The sequence below is a fragment of the Pelophylax lessonae genome, assembly GCF_965119305.1.
Source record: "Pelophylax lessonae genome assembly, chromosome: 10".
Taxonomy (NCBI): domain Eukaryota; kingdom Metazoa; phylum Chordata; class Amphibia; order Anura; family Ranidae; genus Pelophylax; species Pelophylax lessonae.
The window spans coordinates 8386598-8398824 of record NC_138777.1 but is presented as its reverse complement, the minus strand read 5'-3'; the positions used below and the strand labels follow the sequence as shown (position 1 = coordinate 8398824).

General features: G+C 46.9%; 1 protein-coding gene across 1 annotated transcript in view; it reads left to right on the top strand.

The window, feature by feature from the left end:
• ANO5 (anoctamin 5) overlaps positions 1-12227 on the top strand; it is a gene marked incomplete at both ends in the record, with an annotated part of 184803 nt that overhangs the window by 157231 nt on the left and 15345 nt on the right. The window contains one exon of the mRNA XM_082270529.1: positions 6774-6904. Coding sequence (XP_082126655.1) covers positions 6774-6904 — 131 coding nt within the window. The remainder of the gene's footprint in view (positions 1-6773; positions 6905-12227) is intronic.

Genomic DNA, 12227 nt, shown 5'->3' with positions numbered 1-12227 from the left:
CGCCAGCGGCAACCAGCCAGGGGGTTGAGAGTGGGCATGGATCCCTGACATTTATCCAGGAGATGGAGTCCCCCCTGAGAGCAGATAAGTTTGCATTCACTGATGATCCATCAGAAATCCCTGTGGATGGGCAGAGGAGATACAAACCAGCAAAGCCAGTACTGGTGGAGAAATCCCAGTATACCATGCTGCCATCCAACATGTCTGCCCCACCTGCTGTTGTGGATGGTGTCCCAGGTGAGAAGGAGCTTTGCCTACAGCTACCTATTGGAGATTCTGCTGTGAACACAACCAGTACAGACATGCAGGGAAAATCCCTGACCGTGAAATCCCCGGACCATCAGGTGAATGTGGATGGACCTGCATCTGACACCCCAGACATGGATTTTGCTGGTCTGGCTGAGACCAGTAGTCCCTCTGAAAGCAAAATGGCTGCCAGCTCCAAGGAGTCTGTTTCACTTTCACCAGAGCTTCCCAGTGTTTCAGGGCTGATTGCTGGTGGGGGAGGGGATCAGCATGCTGCTGTTTTTGGAATGGAAGCAGCCATGGAAGTTACCTGCAGTGTTTTACCTGCTGCTGTGCTAGAACTGAATTCCATTTCCACAGCTGAAAACCCTGTCCCAGTGGAAGAGAAGATGACAGCTGAAACTCTTACCAGTGCAGCACCAACTATGGATTCTGCTGTGAAGACAACAAATATCCCAGCAAGTATTAAAAATGACAATAATCATAAAGCAATGAATGTGGTGGGTGGTGGTGAAGGGGATAATATTGCTGGGAAAAATAGAAATGACATTTCTCCCCCTGCTCAGCAGAGGAAAGATTTATCGATTGTACAGATCAATCCCGGATCTGTACAATCGTTATCTGTTATGTCTGTGTCGGATGTTTCAAAACAAACTGATGGATTTTCTGCTGGGAGGAATGTTGGAAGCTATGCTTCAGCTTTGGGGAGTCGCACCAGGGTGGGTGGTGGGGATTTGGTTAGTAATCGCAATTCAAGGAGGTTTGTTGGGGGGTTGGTTAGTGGGTATAGGAGGAGGAATGTGGTTCAGTTGCGGTGGGAGGGCGATGGAACGCCGCCAGTAAGGGGGAGAGTGGCCGAGTTGGTCTTGGAAATGGGGTTTAAAGCCTGTGACATTTTTGCTTTGATTTGCCCGGTGGGAAGTTATGAATTTGATTTGTCGTTTGTGAAACCTGAGAGTTTGGATCTCTTTTGGGAGAGATTTAGGAGGTGCAAGGGCCTTCAGCAGTGGAGTGGTTTGGTGCCAAAGGTGATTTCAAGACAGCCTCTGATAAAGTCGGTGACCATCTTGGTGCGTAACGAATCCATACCAGAGGCTGATTTATTAGTATGGCTACGCCGATATGGCGAGGTCCTCACTCCACTGCGGAAGGTCCTTGATGAGCATGGGATATGGACAGGGGCCTGGACAGTGTCACTAAAATTGGGGGTGCTGGGCGATGTAGTTCAGCACCTTCCCTGCTCAGCCTTTCTGGGTAGGGATAGGCTGACCATTTTCTACCAAGGTCAGCCTAAGGTATGTAATAAATGTGGTGATAAAGGCCACTTTGCATCGTCCTGCACCCACAAGAAGTGCTCACTGTGCCAGGATTTAGGCCATTTGGCCAGAGAATGCACCCAGATTCGGTGCAATTTGTGCCAGCAGCTGGGTCATCCATATAGCCAGTGCCCAGAGGCACTGCATAACTTGCCAGGATTGGAGACTGAGCTGCAGAGGCTTGATAAAGAAGATGAAGCAGCTGAAGTTAGAGAGGAAATTGTTGTTGACCCTCCTGTGTCTGTTGTGTCAGATTCTGTTTCCCCTAGTGAGGTGGTCCCTGAGTCTGTCCTTCCTGTGTCTATTGTGTCAGATTTTGTTTCCCCTAGTGATGTGGTCCCTGAGTCTGTCCCTCCTGTTGTTCCTACATCTACTGTGCGTAGATCCTCCAGACTAGCGGAAGCTGCTGGGGGGGCGGGTATAGTGGATCTTCCCCCTCGGCCTACTCCACCTCCAGTCCCTGTCTCTCGACACCGCAAACGCGGCCAAGAGGGTGCAGGGGTGCTGGATGGTGGTGGGGTCGATGGGGTTGAGGGAGGGGTGTCCATGTCCCATGTCTCACCCTCTGTTGTGGAGGATTCGGATGAGGAGGGGTGGGAAAGGACAAGGAGGAAGAAAAAGAAAAAGAGGAAAACCAGTAAAGCGGTCGTTTCCTCCTTACAGTTAGAGCCAGGAGGGGTTCCTCTTGGCAACACATTTTCGGTTTTATCAGGGGAGGAGTTAGTATCCAATTTATCCACTTCTTTATCATCTATGGATGAGGGGGAGTCACATAGTGTAAAGAGAGCTGTTTCGGGTGATGAGAGTGTGGTGGAGGTTAAGAAACGACTACCCCAATCATCCTGATGGCAGTGCCCGCTCTGATAAAGGTGGCGACCATTAATGTCGCCAGCGTGAAATCTGCAAGAGCTCGTGATATTGCCTTATTTTTGCTCAGTGAGTTTGATGCTGAGATTTTATTTTTGCAAGAGACCTGGCTCAATACTTTGGCCGATGTCCATCTAGCAAAAAGGGAGTGGAGATGTGGTCCCTCCTTTTGGTCTCTTGCGGCTGAGCCTTGCAGCGGAGTTGCGGTTCTTTTTAAAACCGATATGGTAACGTGCCGGCGGATAATTGAGGTAGAAATGGGGAGATGCATGGTCTTAGACGTCTCTGTTAGGGGGCAGGACCTGCGCCTCATCAATATCTATGGACCGCAGTCAAAATGGGACAGGAAATGCCTCTTCACAAAGATCAAGCCCTTCCTTTTTACATCCCAGCAGGTTGTCTTTGGAGGTGACTTTAACACCATAATTAGGCCTGAAGACAGGGGGGTCTCCATAGACAGGCTGGGTTATGATAGCGTTTTTCTTAGAGATATGGTTAGACAAGCAGGCCTGGTAGATGTGCACATTAAGCACTGCCCTGGCAGCACGGGATTCACGTTTCAGAGAGGGAATAGTCAGAGTAGGATAGATAGGTTTTTTTTAAAGGAGAACTCTGCTTTCTCGGCTCCGGAGTTGAGGGCGGTGGAGTTCTCTGACCACTGTATGCTGTCTGTGACTCTGAATGCCTCGGACACTCCACCCAGGGGAAGGGGTACCTGGAAACTGAATTCGGCTCTCCTGGAAGATGTAGAGGTAAGACAATCCTTTGAGGATTTTTTTCAGGCACAGGTTTCTATTCTGGACTTTTGCAGCAGTAAGTCAGAGTGGTGGGAGCTTGTGAAACAAAGGGCGATTGGACTTTTCAAGGCCATAAGTAAGAAGAAGCAGCTTGGTATGTATATTGCCTACCAGCATTTGCGGAGGAAGCTTGATCGTCTTGTCTCGTATGGAGGAGATCCAGGGGAGATCTCGGAGGTAAAGCTTCTTCTTAGGAAATGTCAATACGACCGGCATGCCTCCTTGGTTCTGGAGAGAGATTATGGGAAATATCACTCGCCTGATCCTTACCAGAACTGTAAGCAAGGCATAGCAGTTAAGACGGTCATAGGTCTGAGGGATAGTACGGGTTCCCTGGTGAAGTCCAGATCAGGGATCCTGGAGATCTTCAGGTCATATTACGCAGACCTTCTGGGAAGAAAGGACCTTAGTCGGGACAGGATGGAAAGCTTTCTGGATTCTACTCCAGGATTGGGAAATGATACATTGCCTTTGATGGATTTGACAGAACCAATTTCAGCGGATGAGGTAGTTCGTGCTATAGAGAAGCTGGCTACCAAAAAGTCGCCTGGGCCAGATGGGTTGACAGCTGAATTTTACAAGTGTTTTAAGTCCATTCTGGCTCCCTTTTTAGCGGAGGTTTATAACAGCTGTTTAGAAGAGGGTTCTCTCCCTCCCTCTATGAGGCAATCCGCTGTGATTCTTCTGTCAAAAGGTAAAGACCCCTCAATAATTGAGAACTGGCGCCCCATCAGTCTTCTCAATGTTGATAGAAAGATCTTGGCGAAGATTCTTTTTTGGCGCTTGTCGTCAGTAGCAGGCGATTTGTTGTCCAATCATCAGCACTGCTCGGTCCAGGGCAGAAGTACCTTTTCAGCAATTTTAGCTGTCCGGGAGGCTTTGGAGCGATGCAGGGCTGCTGGATGGAGAAAGTACTTGCTGGCATTGGATCAGGCGAAGGCTTTTGATCGAGTCAATCATGAGTACCTGTATTTGCTACTTGGTAGATACGGCCTGCAGGGGAGGTTTATTGATTGGCTGAAAACATTATATAAAGGGGCTGAGAGCTTCCCACTTGTTAATGGTTGGGTTGGACGGCCTTTTGAGGTTGGCTCTGGTGTGCGCCAGGGGTGTCCTTTGAGCCCCCTGCTATATGTATTCGCAATCGACCCCTTCATAAGAAGGTTAGAGAGTGGATCGTTGTGTGGGGTGCCTTTGGGCATTGCTGGTGTGCCGCCTTTGAAGGTCGTGGCCTATGCCGATGATGTGTCTGTTATTATCTCTGGGATGGAGGAGGCGCAGGAGGTGGTCTCTGTGATAGAGCAGTACACTGAGGCTTCTGGCTCTAAAATCAATCATGAAAAGAGTGAAGTTTTCTGGATGGGTGAGGAGGGTGAAAGCTTCGAACTTCCGGATGCCTTCCCAGAGCCCCAGCAGGAAATTAAAGTGTTGGGCATCAAATTTGGTCCTGGTGACTATGGTCATCGAAATTGGGAAAGCAGGTTGTTGAATGCCAATGCCAAGGTGGCAAGCTGGAAGAAATGGAAACTTTCCTTGAGGGAAAGGGTTGACTTGATTAAAACTTACCTGATCCCAATCTTTTTATATGTCAGCTTTGTCTGTATCTTGCCGGAATCTCTCTATGCAAGGGTGTACAGCTGCTTTTTCCAACTGTTATGGGGAAATAGGCTGAACCTGATCAAACGAAATGTAACTTACCTGTCCAGGCGGGAGGGTGGTCTAGGAATGGTCAACCCTATAGTTTTCTTTTCTCTGCTTTTTTTAAAGTATAATCTTGGTAATATGTTAGCAGAGACCCCGCCGGGATGGGTGGGTATTTTTCAATCTTGGTTTAGGCCTTTTCTGCGATGCTGGGAAGATGGCGGGCCAGTGAAAAGTCTGAGAGTCCGACATGGCAAGCTTCCGGCTTATGTTGCCCCGTGTCTGAAAATACTTAGGCAGTGGCAGGTGACAGTGGGGGATATCAAGTCCCTCCCCAGAAAGCTTCTGGAGAAGAGGATTTTGGGCTCTGCTTTCAGTGTGTCGCTGACCTTAAGGGATTGCCCAGGCCCCGTAATGAGGGAGGGGTTGCGTTTAATTAACTTAGGAAGAATCCCTTTGAAGTTTAGGGATCAAGCCTGGCTCGCTTTCCACGGAAGGCTCTATGTGAGAGGGAACCTGAAGCATCGCCCTGTGGATGATCGGGATTGTCCTAGAGCGGAGTGTGTTGGTAAAGTGGAGTCTATGGACCACTTTTTGCTCCAGTGTCCCTTTAACATAGAGGTGTATAAAAGGGTGGGGAGGGCTCTAGGCATCCCCTTTCTCTATCGCATGAGTTATGCGGAGTGGGTGTACGGGGCATTCCCAACTCGCTGGGATTTTGATTTGGATACACTTTTTCTAGTTAGTATAGTTGTCCGTTACTTCACGTGGAATGCACGGTGCCAGATTACCCTGCGGAAGAAAGTCCTCCCTGTCGAGGTGGTGGTGTACGATATTCTGGGTGAGGTTGGGAAGATTCGGGGTCTTGAGAAGGGCAGGGAGCCTCGAGCGGTCTGGATAAGGGCGTGGAGGAATATCAGACCTGCTTTTGGTGAACTGTCCATCTCTGGGTGAAAAGCTTTTTTCCTATGCTATTTCTTTCACGCCCTTAGCTTTTGTTAGTTAATATCTTCATTTTTGAAGAAGGGCTGCATGCATAATGGGAGTGGTTTTGTTTCTTGACCTCGCAGGTTTGATGTCTGGTGTGGTGGTGTGAGTCTTATTAAGATTATTTTTCCCGGTAATGATGTGTTTCATGATGTGAGTTTTGTTTTTGCTGTAAAGGCAGTCTTTATTTGAGAGCAGAATTTGCTATGTATTTTTTTCCCCCCTTTTCATGTAAATATGTATATATTTATTTATGTATATTGATTTTATGCTTATTGATTGCAAGACTTTTAATAAACAAAATTGGGAAGACTTACATATAGGTAGAAAGTGGTGACCATTGATGTCAGTGGTTACTTATCTGGTAGGCAGAAGGAACCCTAATATTCCCTAGAACCTCGGTTTAGAAAGGTTGGATTACCTGTTTGTTTTACAGGCATGCAGTCAGCATCCTTGCTAAACTGCTGACATGACAGTAATACTCCCAACTTTCTATTCCATTTCCATACATTTATCCATGATGTTTATTTATAAAAGTAGAACATTTAGGATTGTATATTTATGTTTCAAAGAGAAAATTTAGAGCTACCCACAGACGTTTAGATGGCAATATAAAGAAATAGGTAATTTTGAATCAAACATTTGTTCTTCTAAGCAGCAAAATCCACACAAAATATATTTTGTAGACCACCATTAACCAGAAAAACCATTACACAGATAGGGGACTTTTCTACTCTCTTCTGTTGGGTGCACATGGTGAGAAGCTCACAGTGTGCAGTGAAATCGGAGGAAGCCGTTTCAGTCCAGTAGAGGAGCCGTAGAACCGTGCAAGACTGAAGGGAAGGCCGACAGTCAGAGTTAATTGGGTTGTTTTATCCTGTCAAAACTCTTCAACTTTTTTGTGCATCGTTGGTTGCAGGTGGATCCAGAACTGGTGGGGGCGCCGAAGAGCCAGGAACAGCCCAGAAAACCTGTACAGCCGCTGGGAGCAGGACTATGACCTGCAGATCTTCGGACAGTTGGGACTTTTCTATGAGTACCTGGAAATGGGTGAGATAGATACTTACCTACACTATGTGAAGGGGTTACATCACCTTTTCTCAATCTTCTTACCATAGAGCAGTGATATGCAAACTGTGGCCCTCCAGCTGTTGCAAAACTACAAGTCCCTTGAGGCATAGCAAGACTCCGAGAGCCACGAGCATGACACCCAGAGGCAGAGGCATGATGGGACTTGTAGTTTTGCAACAACTGGAGGGCCACAGTTTGCATATCCCTGTCATAGAGGAACCCTTGATGGTCTCAGGGAACCCCCTGCTAATAAAACTGTCAACCACCAATGTTATTGAGAGAAAATTGTTGGAGGGGCCAAATCGAAGCAATTTAATTTAAACTTGCTGTGTGACATGGCATAGGAATGACCTGGAGTGACTTAGTAGTCTAGGGGGCAAATTAGAAACAAAAAAAACATTTCTGAGAGAAGAGCCCCACACCCGTGGTAGAAAGTCCATACTCAGTTTTTCGAATCCACCTGTTTATTATATTGAAAACCACAAGCCAATATATTTCAGGTCTTCTTCCTCAGGACCACACAAATCTCTGTATGCTGGAGAAATGCATTGGAATGATGCCAGACTCAAAGGAGTTTTGTGATAAGTCTATATGTAAGCTAAAATGTCCAAATTGGGCACAATTAGCAATTTCCCGCCCCGGTTTAATGTGACTCATTAGTGTTACAAGGTCTCAGGTGTGAGCAGGTGTGTTAAATTTGGTGTTATCGCTCTCACTCTCTCATACTGGTCACTGGAAGTTCAACATGGCACCTCATGGCTCTCTGAGGATCTGAAAAAAAGAATTGTTGCTCTACATAAAGATGGCCTAGGCCAGTGATGGCGAACCTTTTTGAGCCCGAGTGCCCAAACTGCGACACAAAACCAACTTGTATTTTTCTAAGTGCCAACATCCATCGCCATGCAGCACATCGCCATGCAGCACATCGCCATGCAGCACATTGCCATGCAGCACATCGCACAACTCCATCACACTGTAAATTTCTAGCACATAATATGTATTGCCCTTCAGCTCACAACTCTGTCGTCCGGCCACATCACGTTAGTGAGCTACACATTACACATCGTCATGTATTTTGTAACTCATAGCACACCTCCTCACCATGCATCCCACCTTCCATACAGCTCATGGCCCACTTTCCTCTTCATCACACATTTGGTCCCCCCTCTGCAGTTTACCACCCCCTCCCCCCCCTTTGCTGTGGTACAGCAGTGGTGCAGTGACACTCATGTAGCCCATCATGCTCCCTCTGCCCACACACCCATAGCAAACGCCCATAGCACAGAACACGGTCACATGGCGCAGCTCCGAACTCATCTCTGGGCTTTCTCCCCAGTGGATTGAAGCAGTTGCATTCGGGAAACCTCCGAGCAAGCAAACGCCCACTTCTCCTCCCACACCCTCTAGTCGATTGGCTGTTCATTCCCTAAACAAGGAAGGTGATTGGCCGCCCAGTCGATTGGCTGTTCATCCAACGGCTGGGGGAGGTGATTGGCCGCCCTTCCTGCCGGTCTGATTTGGTCCCAAAGCGTTTTTTTCAAAGAGTTATGCTCTGGGTCAAAGTGCTGTGAGTGATCTGGAGGAGGAAGGGCAGTGCCGGGACAGTGCATGGACACTGGGCGATATTTCCTCTCAGTGAAGTGTGTGGAGCTTTTGTTTGCCCTGCACTGCTCAGAAAACTATAGCTGGCGTGCCCAGGGAGAGAGCTCTGCGTGCCAGCAGTGGTTCGCCATCACTGGCCTAGGCTATAAGAAGATTGCCAAGGCCCTGAAACTGAGCTGCAGCACGATGGCCAAGACCATACAGAGGGTTGACAGGACAGGATCCACTCAGAACAGGCCTCGCCATGGTTGACCAAAGAAGTTGAGTGCACGTGCTCAGCGTCATATCCAGAGGTTGTCTTTGGGAAATAGACATATGAGTGCTGCCAGCATTGCTGCAGAGGTTGTAGGGGTGAGGGGTCAGCCTGTCAGTGCTCAGACCATACACCGCACACTGCATCAAATTTGTCTGCATGGCTGTCATCCCAGAAGGAAGCCTCTGCTAAAGATGAGGCACAAGAAAGCCCACAAACAGTTTGCTGAAGACAAGCAGACTAAGGACATGGATTAAAGCAGGGGTCTTCAAACTACGGCCCTCCAGTAGTTCGGGAACTACAATTCCCATCATGCCTAGTCATGTCTGGGCATGTCAGAGTTTTACAATGCCTCATGGGATGTGTAGTTCCACAACAGCTGGAGGGCCGTAGTTTGAGGATCCCTGGATTAAAGGAACCATGACCTGTGGTTTGATGAGACCAAGATAAACTTATTTGGTTCAGATGGTGTCAAGCATGTGTGGCGGCAACCAGGTGAGGAGTACAAAGACAAGCGTGTCTTGCCTACAGTCAAGCATGGTGGTGGGAGTGTCATGGTCTGGGGCTGCATGAGTGCTGCCGGCACTGGGGAGCTACAGTTCATTGAGGGAACCATGAATGCCAACATGTACTGTGACATACTGAAGCAGAGCATGATCCCCTCCCTTCAGAGACTGGGCCGCAGGGCAGTATTCCAACATGATAATGACCCCAAACACACCTCCAAGATGACCACTGCCTTGCTAAAGAAGCTGAGGGTGAAGGTGATGGACTGGCCAAGCATGTCTCCAGACCTGAACCCTATTGAGCATCTGTGAGGCATCCTCAAAGGGAAGGTGGAGGAGAGCAAGGTCTCTAACATCCACCAGCTCTGTGATGTCATCATGGAGGAGTGGAAGAGGACTCCAGTGGCAACCTGTGAAGCTCTGGTGAACTCCATGCCCAAGAGGGTTAAGGCAGTGCTGGAAAATAATGGCGGCCACACAGAATATTGACACTTTGGGCCCAATTTGGACATTGTCACTTAGGGGTGTACTCACTTTTGTTGCCAGAGGTTTATACATGAATGGCTGTGTGTTGAGTTATTTTGAGGGGACAGCAAATTTACACTGTTATACAAGCTGTACACTCACTACTTTACATTGTAGCAAAGTGTCATTTCTTCAGTGTTGTCACATGAAAAGATAGAATAAAAGGTTTACAAAATCTTGAGGGGTGTACTCACTTTTGTGAGATACTGTATCTGTAATGAGGCCGTTTGGGTTTTACAGCTTCTCCTACCATTGGTGGGACCTTTGTTCTCCTCTAAATCTTTTGACCCTCCAACTGTGAGTCTCGTGCTACAAGGCCAAGGGTAAAAGAGTATTTTATCACCACATCCTTATTTCATTTACACAATAGCAATGAGATGTCTTGCTTTGTCTTTTTGCATTTTATTTTAGCACAACTCTCCTGAAGAAGCATTTAACTGAAACGCGTTGAGGCTAAGAATCCATCCACAGAGCACCACTGTCAATTCCGTTTTTGTATCACTGCTCTGTATCGGCTGCCATTCTCGACTAAAGGAGACTGACAGTTGCGCAATACCAATGCTCCCCCAATTTCCAGGGGAAAGACAAATAGTGTCGGGACTTCTTAGGTAGAAGATCTCTCAAAGAAATGTCATGACCCAATCAAGTGCTAAAAGTCAATTCTTTAGTCACACTTAACCCTTGATCAAAAAACTGGCCTCCACGATTTAAAGAATTGAAATCCAACCAACCGGCTAATCTCCTCCTCTTTAGGTCAGCCCTGCCCCTTTCATTCATTGGATTTCAGTTCTTTCGATCATGGAGACCATTTTTTGGTTGAGGGTTAAGTAAGTGTGACTGAAGCATTTTTAGTACTTGTTTGTGTCATGACATTTCTATGAGAGTTCTTCCATCCAAAAATTCCCAGCACTCTTAGCTTTTCCTCTGGAAATTTGGAGAACATTGGTATTGTGAGTCTCCTTTAGTCTAGAATGGCAGCCAATATACAGAAGTGATCTCCTTTAAAAATTGCAGTGACAGTGCTGCGCTGTGGGAGAATTCATAGTCTTAACGCGTTTCGGTTAAATACTTTTTCATGAGAGGGATGTTCTAAACTACATGTGTCAATTACAAGGCCCGCTAGCTGAATTTGGCCCTCCAGGCCTTTTCATGCGGCCCTGGGGTGGAAGTGAGATGTAAACTGCCTGTGAAAGAGAGCCGATTCCCGCACACTGTGCATAGCACACTCCAAAATCCTAGTGCACTCCTCCATACTGCACTCTGTACACAGCGCACTCCTTAAGTCTGTATGTAGCGCACCCCTGGACTCTGCACTCTGTACGTAGCTCCACACATATGGCACTCCTGGTATTTATTGCCCCCTTAAGATTCTCCCACTGTTTGGCAATTTGGCCACACCCATAGTTTGATGCTGTTCAGTGGGGGACGTGGTCAAGTTCCTGCACCTATTCTCTAGGGGAAAAAAAGTCCTGCATAAATGTGTATACAGTGGGGATAAAAAGTTTGGGCACCCCAGTTAAAAATTTGTATTAATGTGCATAAAGAAGCCAAGGAAAGATGGAAAAATCTCCAAAAGGCATCAAATTACAGATTAGACATTCTTATATGTCAACAAAAGTTAGATTTTATTTCCATCATTGACACTTTCAAAATGACAGAAAACAAAAAAATGGCGTCTGCAAAAGTTTGGGCACCCTGCAGAATTTATAGCATGCACTGCCCCCTTTGCAAGGCTGAGACCTGCCAGTGTCATGGATTGTTCTCAATCATCGTCTGGGAAGACCAGGTGATGTCAATCTCAAAGGTTTTAAATGCCCAGACTCATCTGACCTTGCCCCAACAATCAGCACCATGGGATCTTCTAAGCAGTTGTCTAGAAAACTGAAACTGAAAATAGTTGATGCTCACAAAGCTGGAGAAGGCTATAAGAAGATAGCAAAGCGTTTTCAGATGTCAATATCCTCTGTTCGGAATGTAATTAAGAAATGGCAGTCATCAGGAACAGTGGAAGTTAAAGCAAGATCTGGAAGACCAAGAAAAATATCAGACAGAACAGCTCGCAGGATTGTGAGAAAAACAATTCAAAACCCACGTTTGACTGCAGGATCCCTCCAGAAAGATCTGGCAGACACTGGAGTTGTGGTACACTATTCCACTATAAAGAGATACTTGTACAAATATGGTGTTCATGGAAGAGTCATCAGAAGAAAACCTCTTCTACGTCCTCACCACAAAAACCAGCGTTTGAACTTTGCAAATGAACATATAGACAAGCCTGATACATTTTGGAAACCAGTTCTGTGGACCGATGAGGTTAAAATTTAACTTTTTGGCCGGAATGAGCAAAGGAACGTTTGGAGAAGAAGGGGCACAGAATTTAATGAAAAGAACCTCTGTCCAACTGTTAAGCATGGGG